Source organism: Oncorhynchus gorbuscha, linkage group LG16 (genome assembly GCF_021184085.1).
Source record: "Oncorhynchus gorbuscha isolate QuinsamMale2020 ecotype Even-year linkage group LG16, OgorEven_v1.0, whole genome shotgun sequence".
Taxonomy (NCBI): domain Eukaryota; kingdom Metazoa; phylum Chordata; class Actinopteri; order Salmoniformes; family Salmonidae; genus Oncorhynchus; species Oncorhynchus gorbuscha.
The window spans coordinates 69754846-69776447 of NC_060188.1; the positions used below are offsets into that span (position 1 = coordinate 69754846).

Genomic DNA, 21602 nt, shown 5'->3' on the forward strand with positions numbered 1-21602 from the left:
CAATTGACTCAAATGATGTCAATTAGCCTCTCAGAAGCTTCTAAAGCCATGACATCATTTTCTGGGATTTTCCAAGCTGTTTAAAGGCACAGTCAACTTAGTGTATATAAACTTCTGATCCACTGGAATTGTGATACAGTGAGTTATAAGTGAAATAATCTGTCTGTAAACAATTGCTGGAACAATTATTTGTGTCATGCACAAAGTCATGCCAAAACTATAGTTTGTTAACAGTAAATTTGTGGATTGGTTGAAAAATGAGTTTTAATGACTCCAACCTAAGTGTATGTAAACTTCTGACTTCAACTGCAGCTGTGCAGCGACGCTCCCCATCCAACCTAACAGAGCTTGAGCAGAAGAATGGGAGAAACTCTCCAAATACAGGTGTGCAAAGCCTGTAGCTTCATACCCAAGAAGACTCAACACTGTAATCACTGGCAAAGGTGCTTCAACAAAGTACTGAGTAAAGGGTCTGAATAATTATGTAAATGTGATAAAGTTTTTTATTTTTTAATACATTTGCAATAATTTAAAAACAGCTACTATAATCAATGGACTGGGAGGACTGGGGTTATTGCTGTAAATGATTTAGGTTTGTGTCACCATGGTGGATGCATTAATCAGGTCACTTGTGATGTTGTCGTACTGAGCAGGGGCAGTGTCCTAGCTCAGTAGGGGACAATTTATAGTAATTCCTAATTTCACATTTGTGATGTATATTTAAAGAAAAAGGGCACTATAGCTCCTCCTGCCCAAACAAAGACATACTAACAAGGTGTGGTTGCAGTAGCCTGTCTTACTGCAGAATACAAAACAACTAGTTTACCAATCAACCAATCACAGAGATTACACATTTTATGACATGATGCTGTGTTCAGAAACATGAGACAGTGGATGTGCCAATGAACTGTCATATGCCTGGGTGAACCTCCAATAGAAGGTTGCAACTGACACACCAGGGGGCCAGAGACTAGCTAGCTTATTACATGCTAGTGTGATCTACCACTGCAGTTTCCAGTAAGCACAGAAGCTGGTGTGAACACAGAGACAGTGTCTCGGACAAACAGAAATGCGTGTGTGTGTGTGTAGAGGGATCTGTTGGTCTTTTTATAGTTTGACTATGTCGCCATGCCAGTCCCTGAGTTGAATAATGTAACCTGTTTACAGATAAGTTACATTATTAACATTGGCACTCTACAGTGCACGGGGGAGTTGAGGGGAACTGAACAAAGGAAAGAGGAAGAGAGAGAGGTGCTCTGCTCAGCGTAGCATAGAGAGAGAGGGAGGGAGGGGGACGTGACCTGCTTTCTCTGCTCCCCTGCCTCTACTGGAGCCTGCCTGGGAGCACACTGCCATCAGCAGAACCAAGCTCACTGTAGCACAGCTGCACACTGTCTGTCTGCTGTGGGACAGAGCCCAGTTGAGCATGGTGCTGATGCTTTGTGACGCATTATAGGTCGGCACGAGGTGCAACACAATCTGTTAAACGTTGTATAACGTATAACGTTGTAACAACAGATAGGACAGAATTCTGAAAATTGTTATGTTCAGTCAAGAAAGGAAATAATTGGAACAATATTTTGTCTGCATTGTATGAACCCTTCCCAGCACATACTGTTTAGCTAACAGTTTTTGTGCCGGACGCCATTATTTTCCAAGCACTGTAATTTGTGGGAATGGACTGTAGGGTATTGGAATGATAGTGCAGTTGTTTTCATTGTCATTATCTCCGGCGTCATTATCTCAGACATGGTTGGTAGAGGAGATGTTCAAAACTACAGTAACTAGCTACGACAATTTACTAGTTCATGATTGGTTGAGTATTTCATCAGCCTTACTGAGTGTGTTGTATTGTCTCTTTCCACTGTGGCATATTTGTGCAGGTGGGCTGGCAGCTGAAGAACCTGGTGAACGCCCTCAGAGAAGACCCCAACGGAGTCATCCTCACGCTGAAGAAGAGACCTCAGAACACTCTCACGTCTGCCCCTGCACTGCTCAAGAATGTACGGTGGAAACCCCTTGCACTCCAGGTAATTGTGTTATGATGTGATATTGAGAATGAGGTTCCTATATGTGTTTGGATATCTGTTTAGGATTCCTTCGGTAGATAAGAATATCGTTTTTTCACCAATTCACCTGGGAGCTGTGTAATTTGAGCGATAAGAAACATAGCGCTCATTATTGATAATGACCAACTGGCTTAGTAACTACTAACTACTTAGTAACTACCCCTACCTTATGGGGGCTGCATTGTGAATAGATGAGATTATGATACATGATGAATTTAAGGGTAATTATCTGCAAGTTGTACCCCATACCTGGCCACCCTTTAATTGAATTCTAATGGATTATTTGGAGCTTCAGTGAATGGAGTCAGTGAATCTATTGTGCTGCTCAGTGTGGATGGAGTGCAGACAGTACAGTATGTGGGACTGGCTGGGGGAAACAGGGACTGCCTGAGGAGGAGGAACAAAGACAGAACACTAGCTGGGGAGGATGATGGTTAGAGGGGGGTTGGGGGTTTACATCATAACTGCCTGGATGTTTTTTTCTTCGGGAGCCCTGGACTGCGTGAGAGCTATTTTTAGCTCTGCACTAAGCTCACTCATTTTCATGCTGCATGGGTTGCCTTGATGACGCCCAGGAACGTTTCTGTGGTTACGTGTCTTTGGCATCTGCAGTGAAATCAGTTAATGTGTTCAGATAATCAGCACCTTATCCTCATGTCTCAACATGTGAAGCCAGAATGGTTGCTTCTGTATGGGGGTGTGTAGATAAGCACTGAAGTATCAAGGCACAAGGCGAGACCCAAATGCAGACACAGGAGGCAGGTGGTTGGGGTCTTACAATGTTTATTAATCCAAAGGGACAGGCAAAAGGTCAAAACCAGATCAGAGTCGAGGAGGTACCAGACAGGTGCCAGACAGGCTCGTTGTCAAGGCAGGCAGAATGGTCAGGCAGGTGGGTGCAAAGTCCAGAAACAGACAAGGCTCAAAACCAGGAGGACTAGAAAAAGGAGGATGCAAAAAGCAGGCGAATGGGAAAACCGCTGGTTGACTTAGAAACATACAAGACGAACTGGCACAGAGAGACAGGAAACACAGGGATAAATACACTGGTGAAAATAAGCGACACCTGGAAGGGGTGGAGACAATCACAAGGACAGGTGAATCAGATCAGGGCGTGACAGAAGTCATGTCAGGGAAATAATTATGTATTGATTATTTGGCACGGTGGCATGTTTTTCAGTTTGAAATAAACAGGGTTCTGCTTGAGTTATGCTTAATTATTGTGGCTGAAAAGAATTGGAGAAAGAAAAGAGTATTGGATTGCCCTCCATGGAGGATATTGGGGTGATTCCTCCTCTTTCTTTTTTTGCCATAATTTTGGGGATTCTCATGAACTTTTATCAATAGAAAGGTCCTTTGAAGGAACTATTGTTGACATATTTTTGACCTTTGTATATTAAAGCATAATTGAGGAATAAATCATTTAAGTTGGAATATTTTAGACATTTTGGCCTTACCCAGGCCTCCTTTAGTACTCCATAATGTTTCATCTGTAGGTGCTACAAGCAAAAGTTGGTGTCATATGAAGCTTTACTGCTTGCTCTGTAATATGAGTAGTATTTTGATTTTTACAACACATTTACATTTATTAACATTGAAAAATATAAAAATGGATATTGAAAAATATAAACATGGATATTGAAAAATATAAACATGTGCAATACCTTCAGAAAGTATTTACACCCCTTGACTTTTTCCACATATAGTTGTGTTACAGCCTGATTCAAAAATGTTTTTAAATTGAGATTTTGGGTCACTGGTCTACACACAATACCCCATAATGTCAAAATGAAATGATGTTTTTAGACATTTTTACAAATTAATTAAAAATTAAACGCTGAAATGTCTAGAGTCAATACGTATTTAGCCCCTTCAGGGCAAGCCTAAATAAGTTCAGGAGTAAAAATGTGCTTAACAAATCACATAAGTTGCATGGACTAACTCCGAGTGCAATAATAATGTTTAACATGATTTTTGAGTGACTACCTCATCTCTGTACTCCACACATACAATTATCTGTAAGGTCCCTCAGTCGAGCAGTGAATTTCAAACACAAATTCAACCACAAAGACCAGGGAGGATTTCCAATGCCTTGCAAAGAAGGGCACGTATTGGTAGATGGGTAAAAAAAAGCATATTGAATATCCTTTGAGCATGGGAAAGTTATTAATTACACTATGGATGGTGTATCAATACACCCAGTCACTACAAAGATACAGGCATTCTTCCTAACTCAGTTGCCGGAGAGGAAGGAATCTGCTCTGGAATTTCACCAGGCCAATGGTGACTTTAAATTTAGATTTAGACTTTAGATTTTAGCATGTAAATCTGGGTGGGGCAAGAAATAAATAAAGTGTGATGCATGCCAGCAAAGCCACTACACAACACTAAACAATACATTAATTGCACTATAACGGTGACAAACGGTACCCAGAACCTACATAAAGCTGTCCTGAAAAAGTACCACTGCTACACCTGGATATCAGCAGTCTTGTCTGGCAGTGAAACAGTTAGTTCAGCTTCATTTACTGCCTTTAAAAAAACATACAGTAGCTGATATGGCTGACTTGCTTAAACAAATGTGGTTTCTAATGACAATTGAGATGTACAAACTATGGCATAAGGGGACGACAAGTGGATAAGAGGCAATCTGTAATTTCGATTAAGACATTAATGTGCGAGCTAGGACGGACGTAGTCAATAGCACTTTTGAAATGTACGGTTACAGAATTCAGAACATGGGCTATTCTTATAGTGTTCCCCCCGTACACCAAGTCAGAACCGTAGGAAAAATAAAGGGGGCATATAAGCAGACAATGAAAGCTCTTACAATATTCAATGATTACATTTCATAAACAGCTTATAGGCTACATGTGCACCACCAAGTCAGAACAGTAGGTGAAATTAGAGGGGTAAATAGACCAAATTATTAGGGTGAGGCACATGGGCTACTAAATATTACTACACAACATACACTTAATATGACTTTTTTTAGCTCCAGTAGACATATCTCCCTGGCATATTACATAATTTATGCAGCAGCATACAATAGATTTTTGAACTCACCTTGTTGTGCTGTGCTCACTTGAACAGGAAGGTGGCGCGGAGGGCTTTTGTGGGAACATTTTGTGAGTCTGGTATTCTCTGGATTTATGGTGCTTTCAAAACAACTGGGAACTCTGAAAAAAACAAGGTCGAATCCAGTCGGAGCTCATTTATTCCCGATTTACCAGTTGTCTTGAACTCGCTGAAGTCAAGTTTTTGCAGTTCTGAGTTAACAGTTGTTTTGAGCACCGCACAAATCATGCTTCATTGACAGCATGGCCAATGTTGAATGTTTATCATTTTAAACTTGGAAAAGAGCTCCTTAATCCCAGATTTGGGACCACACATCCACTGTCACTGATTCCCTCTAAACCATTCTTTGTTTTTGGATGGACACTTCTAATGTAACTCTATGGCAGCACCAAAGGGGCTTGAATTTTCGAGGTCTAACCATAGACTTGGCGGTGACATAGTGTCCCCATGAGTGACAGAACACTGAGCCAATCATGGTGCAACGCTACGTATTTTCTGCTGGCTTGCCCCACCACCACAGAAAGCACTGAGCTGGGTTGAAACACCTGCATTTTCAGCTGCCTTACTCAAGTAAACAAAAAAGAGACCATGTTTGCATGTGGCTTTATTTACTCAATATATATATATTTTTTAAACATTGTTCGCAAACTGATATGTGACACATATTAATGCCAAAACAACATGCAAAACACGCAAAAAATGTGGGGCTCAAAACAGGTGGTACTGCCCCACCTGCCCTGAATGACGTGTCGCCACTGGGATGGATCAAAAACATTGTAGTTACTTCACAATCCTAACCTAATTGACAAAGTGAAAAGAAGAAAGCGTGCACACAATACAAATATTCCAAAACCTGCATCCTGTTTGCAACAAAGAACTAAATTACAAGTGCAAAAAATGTATGAAAGAACTTAACGTTATGTCCTGAATACAAAGCTTTGAGCAAATCCAATGTTTGGGGCAAATCCAAAACAACATATCACTGAGTACCACTCTTCATATTTTCAAGCATGGTGGTGGCTGTATCATATTATGGGTATGCTTGTCATCGGACTAGGGAGTTTTTTGGGATAAAAAGAAATGCAATAGAGCTAAGCACAGGCAAAATCCTATAGGAAAACCTGGTTCAGTCTGCTTTCCAGTAGAGGCCAAATATACACTGGAGTTGCTTACCAAGACAACATTGAATGTTCCTGAGTGGCCTAGTTACAGTTTTGACTTAAATTGGCTTGGAAATCTTGAAAAGACGTTATAATGGCTGTCTAGCAATGAACTTAAGAGAGTTTGAAGTATTATTTTAAGAATAATGTGCAAATATTGTACAATCCAGATGTGCAAAGCTCTTAGAGACTTAACCAGAAAGACTCAATTCTAAAATTGATTGACTCAGGGGTGTCAAACTGTATTTCATTTTCAATAGATTTGTAAAAAATCTAAAAACATGTTTTCACTTTGTCATTTTGGGGTATTGAGTGTAGATGGGTGAGAAAAAATATCAATTGTATCCACTTTGAATTTAGGCTGTAACACAACAAAATGTGGAATAAGCCAAGAGGTATGAATACTTTCTGAAGGCACTGAAAGTTTAGCATTTTTGATTTGGCTCATTTTTCAATATATTGTTGAACATAATATACTTTATGAGCATATCAAAGTTCCAGAGTAGAATCTTTGCTACTTTTAGAGGTATGATCCGATTTGTAAGCATTAGTTTCAAGTTCCTTGGTGTTCACATCACCAACAAACTATCATCCAAGCACACTAAGACAGTTGTGAAGAGGGCACGACAACACCTTTTCCCCCTTAGGAGACTGAAAAGATTAGGTATGGGTCCCCAGATCCTCAAAAAGTTATACAGCTGCATCATCAAAATCATCCTGACCGGTTGCATCACCGCTTGTTATGGTAACTGCTCAGCATATGACCGTAAGGCGCTACAAAGGGTAGTGAGTACGGCCCAGTACATCACTGGGGCTAAGCTTCCTGCCATCCAGGACCTATATACTAGGCGGTGTCAGAGGAAAGCCCCCAAAAAAGTCATAGTCTGTTTTCTCTGCTACCGCATGGCAAGTGGTACCAGAGCGCCAAGTCTCGGACCAAAAGGCTCCTTAACAGCTTCTACCCCCAAGCCATAAGACTGCTGAACAATTAACCAAATGGTCACCGGATTATTTACATTGACACCCCCCTCCCCATTAGTTTTTTACACTGCTGCTACTCGCTGTTTATTATCTATGCATTGTCACTTCACCCCTACCTACATGTACAAATGACCTCGACTAACCTGAACACCCACACATTTACTCGGTACCGGTACCCCCTATATATAGCCTCGCTACTGTTATTTTATTGTGTTACTTTTTATATATTTTTTTACTTTAGTTCATTTGGTAAATATTTTCTTAACTCTTTCTTGAACTGCACTGTTGGTTAAGGGCTTGTAAGTAAGCATTTCACGGTAAGGTCTACACGCTGTATTCGGGGCGCATGTGACAAATAAGGTTTGATTTGATTTGATCTGTGATGTCAAACTCCAAATAAGAGCATATACGTCACAGAGTTTGCCCCAGGAGAGCGCACATGCACAGGTGTTACCCATCTCCGCGGCTTTTACCCATCTCCACTGTTGTTGCAGTCACATAACATAATTATATAAAATATTTGCAATTGTTTTGGGTGGAAAAGTTCCTTACTCAAAAAATAACTCATTTGGCTGTACACTTTTAATAAAACAAAGAATTTGTCCACAATTCGAGGTTTTCTCAATCACTCTTTGACTGATAATTGAGCAGCGCTAGCAGTGCACAAAGACACATCACGAGTCACGTGACCCATTTTTTCAGCTTTCTAGTTCTAGACTACAGAGAAAGAGAGGAGGAGAAGACAAACCTAATGTATGGAATCACTTGGGATTGTTATTATTTTAGGTAAACTTCCCCTTTAAGTGGGTTAAAATCTTCCTGGAGAGTGTGTATGGAGGGGCATTTCTTTATTCATATAAAAATTCAGATTTATTGAATTCTCCATGTGGTCTATATTAAAAGGCACTTCAATTGAATATAACAGGCTTTTAAAATTCAATATTGGTGCACAATTTCTACTTAAAATATCAAAGGAAGCAAAAGGCACTCATTTTGTGGAACGACCCAGCATCTACAGATGAAATATGATGTAGTCTTCAATTAATCCAACTTTAATTAATTATTTCTCAATTATTCTTAAAGAAACAATCCTTCCTCCAAAGGACCCTTCTATGGATAACATTTCTGGAAATTCCCACAATTCATGGCCCTTTTTTGTTCTAGTTTCGTCAGGAATCAGGCATTGTTGTCTTACAGGTAACACAAACAAATACACACAAAGGTGATCAATCAGCCACAAACACTGTTTGGTTAATGAAGCACCTCAGAGTTAAATGACAGCATGTCGGGTGGCTGTAGGAGCCATTGACATGTGGTACGAACATTGTTAGGGTGACTTTGTCTCCCAGGACTGTTTATGATGGATGTTTCAGTCAGAAAGAGTCAAACCACGACAGCTCAACACTGCTTGGAGAAAGGGTAGGCATGTTCTATTATTAAATCAACTCTTTACGAATCATATGATGACAGAGAAGCATGTGGAAAATCCAGTTAGTAGAGGACAAATGTAATGTGAGATGAATTTGAAATGAGTCTTCAGCGAACTCCTATCAAGCACACAGTGTTTCAAATCGTGAATAAGTCAATGAAGATTGAACCTAGCCATCTGTTCATCCAGTATACAGCAGTGGTTCCCAAACTGTGGGGCGTGAGGGGTCGGAACTCAGTCTGGCTTTCAACTTACTCTTGAAAGTTGTAGTAGTAGAATGCACAAGGTACAATTTCGAAATTGGGTAGTGCATCATCAGTTTTCCTCTTGTCATGTCAGTCATTGCAGACCTTAGAGAGCCATTTATAACTTGTCAGAAATGTCCAGGTCACCTAACCCATGTCAGCTAATGTTTTTTAGCTAGATTTTTTTAGCACATAGAACTTGGTCTAATGTTTTAGTCACTCAAATATTTGAGTCAAGCTTCCAATTGGCTCATTCATCCCCCCTCCTCTCCCCTGTAACTATTCTTCAGGTTGTTGCTGTAAATGAAAATGTGTTCCCAGTCAACTTACCTGGTTAAATAAGGGTTAAAATAACAATTTAAATGAAAATATCACACAAATACACATTAGACATGGCAAAATGTAAAGAATGCAAGATTTTCTCCACCAACAAGAGGGGTGTGAACAATGGATAGACATTGCGCACACATGCAGGAGGGGCGCGGGATGTTCCCCAATGCTGGAAGGGGGGCCTGAGTGAAAAAGTTTGAGAACCCCTAATATACAAGAGAACCCTCAGCTGCCGTGGTCAGACTGATAGGACACAGACATAGTGAGAGGACTACCAGCTTTAATCTTTAATTATTTTGTACGGTAGTGTCATTTTATCTCTTGTTTTGTTTCTTGACCCATTCCTAACCCACTGCTTCATATTAAATTATTTTGTTTTATCTTCCTTTGGTCTGAGAGACATGAACAATCTTAACAGTTGGGGTATTTTCTTTTGACAGCACTGAGCCAACACATTTCTGCCATATTTTTTACTTTTCTTGTAGAAATGTATTAATAATGAAGAAGAACATAAAATGGATTCTATTTTGATTTTCTTGTAGAACGGTATTTATTATTAATTACAGAAGTCCTGTAGAAGGAGTGAGCTCTAGCTGTTCTGAAGCCTCCATTTTATGGGCTTAGTCATAAAGTTTTGTCATTTAACTTTTAAAATCTATTATCTTTTATTGTGGCATAAGTTTTCATCTAATTGTCAAAAAAAATAACTTCAAAGGGCTCCTTTACTAGGCTACCCGTGCATGTTAATTCACTCGCAACATACACTACATGGCCAAAAGTATGTGGACACACCTTGAAATTAGTGGATTGAATATTTCAGCCACACCCGTTGCTGACATGCAATTTCCATAGACAAACATTGTCAGTAAAATGGCCTTTACTGAAGAGCTCATTAACTTTCAACCTGGCAATGTCATAGGATGCCACCTTTCCAACAAGTCCATCAAATTTCTGTCCTGCTATAGCTGCCCCGGTCAACAGTGCTGTTGTGAAGTGGAAACGTCTAGAAGCAACAACGGCTCAGCTGCAAAGTGGTAGGCCACACAAGCTATTATTATTATTATTATTATTACAAGCTCACAGAACAGGACCGTCGAGTGCTGAAGTGCGTAGCACGTAAATATCATCGGTCCTCGGTTGCAACACTCACTACCAATGGTGGAAAAAGTATCCAATTGTTATAAAACTAAAGATACCTTCATAGAAAATGACTCAAGTAAAAGTGAAAGTCACCCAGCAAAATACTACTTGAGTAAAAGTCTAAAAGTAATTGGTTTTAAATATACTTAAGTATCAAAAGTAAATGTAATTGCTAAAATATACTAAAGTATCAAAAGTAAAAGTTGAAATCATTTCACATTCTTTATATTAAGCAAAGCAGACGGCACCATTTTCTTGTATTTTTTTATTTGTGGATAGACGGGCACACTCCAACACGTTTTTGTTTAGTGAGTCCACCAGATCAGAGGTAGGAATGACTAGGGATGTTCTCTTGATAAGTGTGTGAATTGGACGATTTTCCTGTCATGCGAAGCATTTGAAATATAACAAGTACTTTTTGGTGTCAGGGAAAATGTATGGAGTAAAAAGTACATTTTCTTAAGGAATGTAGGGTAAGGAATTGTGTTAAGCTCACCAGACCTGATCACCCAACATCAGTGCCCGACCTCACTAATGCTCGTGGCTGAATGGAAGCAAGTCCCCACAGCAATGTTCCTTCATCTAGTAAAAGTTGTCAAAAATATAAATAGTAAAAGAGATAGCTCAAAAACTACTTATGTAGTATTTTAAAGTATTTTTACTTCAGTAATTTACACCACGGCTCACTACCAAGTTTCAAACTGCCTCTGAAAGCAGCCGCACACAAGCCTAATATTACTATGCGCAATGCCAAGTGTCGACTGGAGTGGTGTAAAGCTCGCTGCCATTGGACTCTGGAGCAGTGGAAACACGTTCTCTGGGGTGATGGATCATGCATCACCGTCTGGCAGTTCAATGGACGAACCCGGGTTTGACGGATGCCAGGGGAACTCTACCTGCCCAAATGCATAGTGCCAACTGTAAAGTTTGGTTGAGGAGGAATAATGGTCTGGGGCTGTTTTTCATGGTTCGGGCTAGGCCGCTTAGTTCCAGTGAAGGGAAATCTTAATGCTACAGCATACAATGACATTCTAGACTATTCTGTGCTTCCAACTTTGTGTCAACAGTTTGGGGATGGTCCTTTTCTGTTTCAGCATGACAAAGCAAGGTCCATACACATGGTTAGTTGAGATCGGGGTGGCCGACCATGTTAATGCACATGATTTTGGATTGAGATGTTTTATGATGTAATAGTTTTCTTCCGCTGAAGGAGAGGAGGACCAAAATGCAGCGTGGTTAGAGTTCAACATGTTTAATAAAGACCATACACGAGAACACAACAAAATACATAACAACAAATGTGAAAACAGAAACAGTCCTATCTGGTGCAATGACACAAAAACAGAAGACAACCACCCACAAAGTACCCACAGAATATGGCTGCCTAAATATGGTTCCCAATCAGAGACAACGATAGACAGCTGCCTCTAATTGAGAACCAATCTAGGCAACCATAGACATACCAACTACCTAGAAAGGGAACAGCCCCATAAACATACAAAACACATAAATCCCCCATGTCACACCCTGACCTAACCAAAATAATAAAGAAAACAAAGACATCTAAGGCCAGGGCGTGACATATGAGCAGGTGTCAAAATATTTTTGGCCATGTAGTGTATTTACAGCCTCCAAACAGTGGTGAATGGAAAGAAACATCTGTTACACAAAAAAAACAAAAAGTGTCATGACCTGCTGTCCGCGCATGTCTCTTGAACTGTATTGTTGGTTAAGGGCTTATAACTAAGAATTTCACAGTAAGTTCCACACCTGTTGTATTCAGCGCATGTGACAAATTACATTTGATTTGATTCATCTTAGAAGTAGACTCAAAAGAGGAAAAGGAAAATATATGAAAATGTAGTTGTTTACATAGGAAGGTGATGGTCACAGAACCTTTACCAATCAGATGTTGTTGGTCAAAGGGTTTAGTCATCACAGTAGGTTACACTTCATAGTGCATCTCCTGGGGCGAGATGGCTCACGCTCACCACACTTGACACATTTTGACATTAACATTTAACATTTAACATTTAAGTCATTTAGCAGACGCTCTTATCCAGAGCGACTTACAAATTGGTGCATTCACCTTATGACATCCAGTGGAACAACCACTTTACAATAGTGCATCTAAATATTTTAAGGGGGGGGGGGTGAGAAGGATTACTTTATCCTATCCTAGGTGTTCCTTAAAGAGGTGGGGTTTCAGGTGTCTCCGGAAGGTGGTGATTGACTCCGCTGTCCTGGCGTCGTGAGGGAGTTTGTTCCACCATTGGGGAGCCAGAGCAGCGAACAGTTTTGACTGAGCTGAGCGGGAACTGTACTTCCTCAGTGGTAGGGAGGCGAGCAGGCCAGAGGTGGATGAACGCAGTGCCCTTATTTGGGTGTAGGGCCTGATCAGAGCCTGGAGGTACTGAGGTGCCGTTCCCCTCACAGCTCCGTAGGCAAGCACCATGGTCTTGTAGCGGATGCGAGCTTCAACTGGAAGCCAGTGGAGAGAGCGGAGGAGCGGGGTGACGTGAGAGAACTTGGGAAGGTTGAACACTAGACGGGCTGCGGCGTTCTGGATGAGTTGTAGGGGTTTAATGGCACAGGCAGGGAGCCCAGCCAACAGCGAGTTGCAGTAATCCAGACGGGAGATGACAAGTGCCTGGATTAGGACCTGCGCCGCTTCCTGTGTGAGGCAGGGACATTAATGATGTATAGTCGTTATCACATAATCCCTTGTTGCTAGGGGTCTTGTTGTTATCCCCTCCATAGTTTCCAACAGACCTCTCTCAAGAATGTCTTGGTTGCTATGGACGAGATTGCTGTTGTTAATAAGAGCCACTTCACATCCTCTCCTTGTCTCAATAACTTCATTCAACAAAGCATCCTATCCTTTTCACTAGCATAGTGTTTATTATGTGCCACTGTGTTAAGTAAACTAAGTGAACTGTGGGACATTGCACCACAATCCTCTATTAGCTCAAACATGGAGTATGCAATTCTATAGGATTTTACTCATGAATCTTGACATACGATGCCATGAATGAAAAATGATTACATTTAGGAAATTGTCTCATACTACTACAGTCCTGCTGTCTACATGACTCCACCCTTGTCCCTACAGCCCATCCCCACCAGTCCCAACAGTGACTCCAACACCCCGCCCAACAGCATGGGGACCATGGGGATGTCCTCTACGCTGGACAGTGGCCACGACGTCTTCATCTTGTCCCCAGTCTCTGGCCTTTATGGACACAGGTGAGCCTAGAAAACCCCATACATACAGTTGAAGTTGGAAGTTTACATACACTTAGGTTGTAGTCATTAAAACTCATTTTTAAACCACTCCACAAATTTCTTGTTAACAAACTATAGTTTTGGCAAGTCGGTTAGGACATCTACTTTGTGCATGACACAAGTAACTTTTCCAACAATTGTTTACAGACGGATTATTTCACTTATCACTGTATCACAATGTCAGTGGGCCAGAAGTTTACATTCACTCTAAGTTGACTGTGCCTTTAAACAGCTTTGGAAAATTCCAGTAAATGATAGAAGCTTCTTTAGAAGCTTCTGATAGGCTAATTGACATAATTTAAGTCAATTGGAGGTGTACCTGTGGATGCATTTCAAGACCTAACTTCAAACTCAATGCCTCTGCTTGACATCATGGGAAAATCAAAAGAAATCAGCCAAGACCTCAGAAAAAAATAGTAGACCTCTACAAGTTTGGTTCATCCTTGGGAGCAATTTCCAAATGCCTGAAAGTACCACGTTCATCTGTAGAAACAATAGTACACAAGTATAAACACCATGGGACCATGCAGCCGTCATACCGCTTAGGAAGGAGACGTGTTCTGTCTCCTAGAGATGAACGTACTTTGGTGTGAAAAGTGCAAATCAATTCCAGAACAACAGCAAAGGACCTTGTGAAGATGCTGGAGGAAACAGGTACAAAAGTATCTATATCCACAGTATAACGAGTCCCATATTGACATACCCTGAAAGGGCACTCAGCAAGGAAGAAGCCATTGCTCCAAAACCGCCAGAAGAAAGCGAGGCTACGGTTTGCAACTGCACATGGGGTCAAAGATTGTACTTTTTGTAGAAATGTCCTCTGGTCTGATGAAACAAAAATAGAACTATTTGGCCATAATGACCATTGTTATGTTTGGAGGAAAAAGGGGGAGGCTTGCAAAGCCGAAGAACACATCCCAACCGTGAAGCATGGGGGTGGCAGCATCATGTTGTGGGGGTGCTTTGCTGCAGGAGGGACTGGTGCACTTCACAAAATAAATGGCATCATGAGGCAGGACAATTATGTGGATATATTGAAGCAACATCTCAAGACATCAGTCAGGAAGTTAAAGCTTGGTCGAAAATGGGTCTTCCAAATGGACAATGACCCCAAGCATATTTCCAAAGTTGTGGCAAAATGGCTTAAGGACAACAAAGTCAAGGTATTGGAGTGGCCATCACAAAGCCCTGACCTCAATCCCATAGAAAATTTGTGGGCAGATCTGAAAAAGCGTGTGCAAGCAAGGAGGCCTACAAACCTGACTCAGTTACACCAGCTCTAATAGGAGGAATGGGCCAAAATTCACCCAACTTATTGTGGGAAGCTTGTGGAAGGCTACCCAAAACATTTGACCCAAGTTAAACAATTTAAAGGCAATGTTACCAAATACTAATTGACCCACTGGGAATGTGATGAAAGAAATAAAATCTGAAATAAATCATTCTCTCTACTATTATTCTGACATTTCACATTCTTAAAATAAAGTGGTGATCCTAACTGACCTAAGACAGGGAATTTTTACTAGGATTAAATGTCAGGAATTGTGGAAAAACTGAGTTTAAATGTAGTTGGCTGAGGTGTATGTAAACTTCCGACTTCAACTGTACAGCTAATGTTCACTTTCATTTTGTAGTCCTTTAGCACCTGACTGATCTTCTCCATAACCATACCTGTCAATCACAGAGACGAGATAGGTATCATGTCCTGTGATGACATCAACAAATACAGTCTGGAGAAGATGGGTATGAAAGGCTCGGAGTCTCCCAGCTTCTACCTGGACCATGATGGGGGCAAGTACTTCACATTGGTGGAGGAGGACTGTCTGGCCCTGGGGCAGGAGTACGAGACCCGGGGCCGCTCCACGGGGGTCAGGCGGAGGGACAGGACACCCACCCATGGTGAGTTAACCAGCCCAGATATGTAGCACTACCAACCAATCAGCCTTTTCAATCTGGGCGGTAGTTTAACGTTAGAGGAGCATTGAAGGGTGGAATGCCAGGCGAGGTGGGTAGCTCCCCTCTCCTGCCTTCATTTAAGTGCATTATCATATAGTGTACCCAGCTGTGAATGGCACGTGGAGAATGTACAGTAATTGGCAATTGCTATGCATAGAAGAGATTATTATTATGCACCCCAGCGTATTTATGTTTCACATAAACCTCTCCCTTTTACAGTCCAGCCCCACCCCCACAGTCAGACATCCCCTTCCCCTGTCATTGCCCCTTCATCATCAGCAGCACTGCAGCTGTAGGATGGCCAGCAGCATGATGAATATTCTACATGCCACCTCTGTCTGCACTTCACATAATGAGCTCATTCACATTACTGCACGGCATGACTCCGGAATCTTTAGTGAGTGACACTGTCTGCCAACACTGAGACAAGGAAAGGAGGTCTTTGAAAGCCGTTGATAATGTACAGTATTCTATCCGTCCATCTGACAGAGAGAAGGCGATGCATTGTTTCAGCCCCCTCCTGGCTGTTGAGGATCTGTTGAGGCTCTGTTGAGGCTCAGTTTGTTGTGTATTGTACAGTGTGTAGTGGTGCAGGGATAAATCCCTTTGGCTCTGCCAGACGGAGTGTTTTCATGTTAACAGCCTGCCAGGGAAGTGAGGGTGGATTGCTTCCAAGCTCATAATGGCTCCAGGCAGGGTACGCTCCGCTCATCCCAGTCTGTGGAGGCACTAGGTGCCATGACATGGCTCCATCACAGTCTCTCTTGCTCACACATTCACACACGTGCAACAAGCCTACCATTTTCCCTTCACTCTAAAGATGAATTATTTTCAACTGGATTCCCATGCTATAACCTACTTCTCTTATACCCCTTACTGCCCTGCCTGCACTTTAACCTCTGTCATGCAGACATCCACCCACGCACAGCCACTCCCCTCTCACCATCTCTTTCTACAACCCTCTTCAATCCCTCTGTGAGACAGCCCCGTCCGTCCGTCCGTCCGTCCGTCTTCCCTCAACTCCTAGCTCTCTCTCCACTCACACCTTAGCTGACATGCTACTTGGACTTCTTTCCAGGTGACCTCAGGCCAGTTTCCATGCCAACGGATTACAACTGGATGGCAGAGACAAAGGAGCCAAATATGTACAAGAGAGGTAGCAGAGGTGGGTCCTTAAGTTCAGGTAGTCTCCCCAGTCCCCGCCTTAAATGCTTTGACTTAGAGAAGGAAATCGTTTTGGCTTCACTGCGTCTGCAATGTACAGACGCCTAATGAGGACCAATCACCGTCCCCACTTTCAACAACACATAACTAAATCGCCTGCTTCTTTCATTCATTTCACTGGAACTGCCACACATACACTGGTTTCTTTTGACATTACCACTGAATCTTGACAGAAACATGATTGTGCATTTAGAACTCTTTTCAAACTGCACTGTATAAAGATGAAGCTATCACAAGAAGCTCAACCAATTCTACTTAAAAAAAAGGAGATTCAATCAGTTAAATATAGACAACATCTTCATGTCAGGCATTAATTAAGTTGAAAACCTAATCTTTGTTTTGCACTTGGCTGATTTCAGTGTTGTTTAGCTTCGTGAGACTATGTACAGCAGTAATGTTGATCGGGCTGTAGTGATAGCATCTCACTCCCATGACTTGTGTTATAAATAGCGAGTGCAAAAACATATCTGCCTCCCTCTGCTCTGAAACCACACACTGTTGGGGCTTGCCTTCACTGATAGAAGGTCACGTAAGAGAGGTTGGTTTCTGTGGAAACATGCTGGTCTGTGAGACTGGGAAACATTACCTCATACTGCTCTCACTTTGACTTTCTTTTCCATTCCAAATGTTGTTTCACTAAACCCTTGGTAAGAGGTTGTTTTGCCATCAAGCATTTAATGTGATAGGCACTCTGGGCCTCCTAATGAACAAATAATTACCTCTCTAGGCTTCCAAATGACACAACTTTGCTCCCCTCTTTCCCTCCCTCCCTGACCTCTGCTAGACTCAGACAACTCCCTGCTACGTTACCTGAATGACGATAAGATCCTAGTAATCCAGGAGGAGCCGGACGTGTCCAGGGAATGCAAGCGGGACACTGGGCGGCGTACCCGCAAGAAGAGCCACAACCCCAGCAGCCCCAGCTATCCCATCAGCCCATCCTTGCTGGCCCCGCCTGTCAGACTGGACTCAGGACCGCCAGAAGGCCTGCCCTTCTCACTGCCTGAGAGCAACACTGTGCCAATGTACCACGTGAGTCAGCACAGCTACTATTTATATTTTATCCATCTGCACCAGTTCAAGAAGGATATTATAGATTAACACTCAGACATAGTGGCATAATGGTCTGACAATACAGATTCAACCTATTTGTGCCTTTTTTCTGTGGTTTAAGCTTTTTTGAGGTCACAATCAATATTAAATAAAAAGTGACTCAGAAGAGTGCCACCCATACCACCTCTATTTCCACAACCCCAGACACCCCATGGTTTCTGCCTGGGCCCAGGGACTCTACCTTCCCCAGATCTACTGATCTGCCTGCCTGGTCACAACAGGAAACAAAAGCCACGCTCTGAGATAACAGTGCACTGTGATCTCTCTCTCTCTCTCTTTCTGTGATGCGCTAATCTGCTCTTTACCTTTCCACAGAGAGCTGGAGACACACTGAGAGCTGACACTGACAGGTGAGTGAGCATTTCTTCTCCATGGGGATCAACAGGACAGGCCAACTCAATGGCCAGAGAATATTGCCATGGTTTTGTGAGGAACATAGATTTATTTGTGGATTCAGAAATTGATGTGTGGGAGTTTTTTTGCTATGGAGGCAAATTGTGCTAATTTGAAATGAATTGGTATTATTTCCTCTGAAGTAAATTGAGAGCTTTTCAGAACCTATCAAAATGTAATTGATAGATCATTTATCTTGTGAATGCTTTGTATTAGTTACCTACTTCTGCTTCTTGTGAGTGAAGTACATTTCCATTATCCTGCATACCATCATATTAATTATTCGAATAGAGAGGACTTTTTACCTTCAGTGTGTTGTTACAATGTATTAACTTAAAGATGCAGTCTGGGAACTCATGCACTTACAAATTCCTAACATACTGTATGAATTAGAATTTGTAACATATCATACGGATTGCTTAACATTCTGGGATGAAACATATCATACGAAACGGATGATGTACTACATAATTGTGTAACATTTTTGGGGACCAGTTATGGCTCATGAGCACTACTTGCAAAACTACTGGCAGAAATTATACAAAAGCTATGGAATTGGCCAATAGGCCTCAAGAGAAGGAGATTTTAACATAAATCATGAGGGTTGCCAAGCAGAACATATTTCCTCTACCTTTCATTGGCCTAAATCTTATTTCCTGGTTCTATTTAAAAAAAACACTGCTTTGTTTCAATTTATGCTACAATTCAACACCTTACCTATAGTCAGTGTTCAGTGGGTGCTTCAACCATGTAGGTATAAAATGGGGGTCTGGCAGTAGATAATTCCTCTCAGCCATTGTTACAGTGATGAGAGCTAATAAGGTCATCATAGATAGCCAGCATGAGTAGCGCATCCCCTAAGTGGTTTATGTTGCGTCGTGCTGAGTTCTACTGAGACAGAGACTGGCTGAACCTGATTTCCTGCCACTTGCTCCGTGGTTTAGGTTGCTTCTTTCACTTGCTGGAGGCAATACATTATTTCTCTAAATGTATCAAGCTTTAGATCATTCTCATTGGTAGAATGGATGCAGCAGCACCCAGTTTTACACAGAGTTTCTGGATAGGTGAAGGCCCTACTCAGTGTTAGAGTAATTATGTTAAAACCAAGGTGTCAGTATGATGGAAAAATGTACAAACTCATACTACTCAACAATGCACCAAAAAAAGAGCCTATTAGTTTCCTCAAAAGCAAACAAAGAAAAGCTACATAATTATATAAATCAAATACACTACATACATACTGTCAATAGTCTAGGTGATGTGGGTAAGGCAGAGTCAGGCACAGGACACAGAGATGAGTAATAATCGTAACTTTACTCAAAAAACAATCTTCCATCAAGGAGAACAAAATTCCAGAGCACATAAACGAGACAACTTGACAACAATAAACACGCACAAAACCATGATTGAACCAGAGGGTTAAATAGGAAATAAATTATAACGTAATGGAAACCAGGTGTGTGCAATCAAGACCAAACAAAAGGAAAAAGAAATGTAGATCGGTGGAGACTAGAAAGCCGGTGATGTCGACCGCCGAACGCCGCCAAAACAAGGAGAGGCACCAACTTCGACGGAAGTTGTGACAGTACCCCCTCCTTGATGCGCAGCTCCAGCAGCGCGCCAACACAGGCCTCGGGGACAACCCAGAGGACGAGGCGCAGGATGATCCAGGTGGAGACGGTGAAATTCCTGCAGTAAGGAAGGGTCCAGGATGTCCTCCACCGGCACCCAGCATCTCTTCTCCGGACCGTACCCCTCCCACTCCACGAGGTACTGAAGGCCCCTCGCCCAACACCTTGAGTTCATGATGCCTTGCACAGTATATGCCAGGGCCCCCTCGATGTCCAGAGGGGGCGGAGGAAACTCCCGCACCTCAGACTGCTGGAGTGGACCAGCCACCACCGGCCTGAGGAGAGACACATGGAACGAGGGGTTAATACGGTAATCAGGGGGAGCTGTAACCTATAATAAACCTTGTTCAGTCTCCTCAGGACTATAAATGGCCCCACAAACTTCGGACTCAGCTTCCGGCAGGGCAGGCGAAGGGGTAGGTTTCGGTTCGAGAGCCAGACCCGGTGCACCGGGGCCTCACTGAGGTGGCGGTCGGCGCTCGCCTTCTGCCACCTGATGGCCCTTTGCAGATGCACATGGGCAGCGTCCTATGTTTCCTCCGAGCGCCGAAACCATACGTCCACCGCAGGTGCTTCGATCTGGCTCTGATGCCACGGTGCCAGAACTAGCTGATAACCTAGTACACACTGATACGTAGACAGGTTAGTGGAGGAGTGGCGGAGGGAGTTTTGGGCCATCTCTGCCCAGGGTATGAAAGCCGACCACTCCCCCGGCCGGTCCTGGCAATAAGACCGCAGAAACCTACCCACATCCTGGTTAACTCTCTCCACCTGCCCGTTACTCTCGGGGTGAAAACCTGAGGTGAGGCTGACCGAGACCCCCAGAAGTTCCATAAATGCCCTCCAGACCCTAGACGTGAACTGGGGACCCCGATCAGAAACTATATCCTCAGGCACCCCGTAGTGCCGGAAGACGTGGGTGAACAGGGCCTCCACAGTCTGTAGAGCCGTAGGAAGACCGGGCAAAGGAAGGAGACGGTAGGACTTAGAAAATCAAGCCAATGCCTCCACACCTTCAGAGCCTTGACAACAGCCAACAGCTCCCGATCCGTTTCACTCCGCCGGGCTGAGCTTCTTCGAAAAGAAAGTACACGGGCGGTGCTTTCGTGGCGTACCCGAGCGCTGAGACCGCACTGCTCCTATCCCAGCCTCAGATGCGTCCACCTCTACTATAAATGCCAAAGAGGGATCTGGATCGGCCAGCACGGGAGCCGAGATAAACAGAGCCTTCAGGTGACATAAAGCCCTGTCCGCCCCAGCTGACCACTGCGGTCGCACCGGTCCCCCCCTTAGCAAGGAGGTAATGGGAGCCGCTACCTGACCAAAGCCCCAGATAAACCTCCGGTAGTAGTTGTCAAACCCTAAGAACTGCTGCACCTCCTTTACCGTGGTTGGAGTCGCCAATTACGCACAACTGAAATGCGGTCATTTTCCATCTCCACCCCTGTTGCGGACAGGTGGTACCCTAGGAAGGAGGCGGACTGCTGGAAGAACAGACATTTCTCAGCCTTGACATACAGGGCATGCTCCAACATTCGACCAATGACCTTGCGCACCAGGGACACATG

At 42.8% G+C, this 21602-nt stretch overlaps 1 protein-coding gene across 2 annotated transcripts in view; it reads left to right on the forward strand.

The window, feature by feature from the left end:
• LOC123998869 (connector enhancer of kinase suppressor of ras 2-like) overlaps window positions 1-21602 on the forward strand; it is a 72480-nt gene that overhangs the window by 34192 nt on the left and 16686 nt on the right. The window contains exons 10-15 of one of the 2 annotated variants that reach the window (XM_046304088.1): window positions 1884-2030; window positions 13545-13678; window positions 15402-15616; window positions 16752-16838; window positions 17682-17929; window positions 18326-18360. In XM_046304088.1, coding sequence (XP_046160044.1) covers window positions 1884-2030; window positions 13545-13678; window positions 15402-15616; window positions 16752-16838; window positions 17682-17929; window positions 18326-18360 — 866 coding nt within the window. The remainder of the gene's footprint in view (window positions 1-1883; window positions 2031-13544; window positions 13679-15401; window positions 15617-16751; window positions 16839-17681; window positions 17930-18325; window positions 18361-21602) is intronic. The other variant, XM_046304089.1, reaches the window with a different exon arrangement.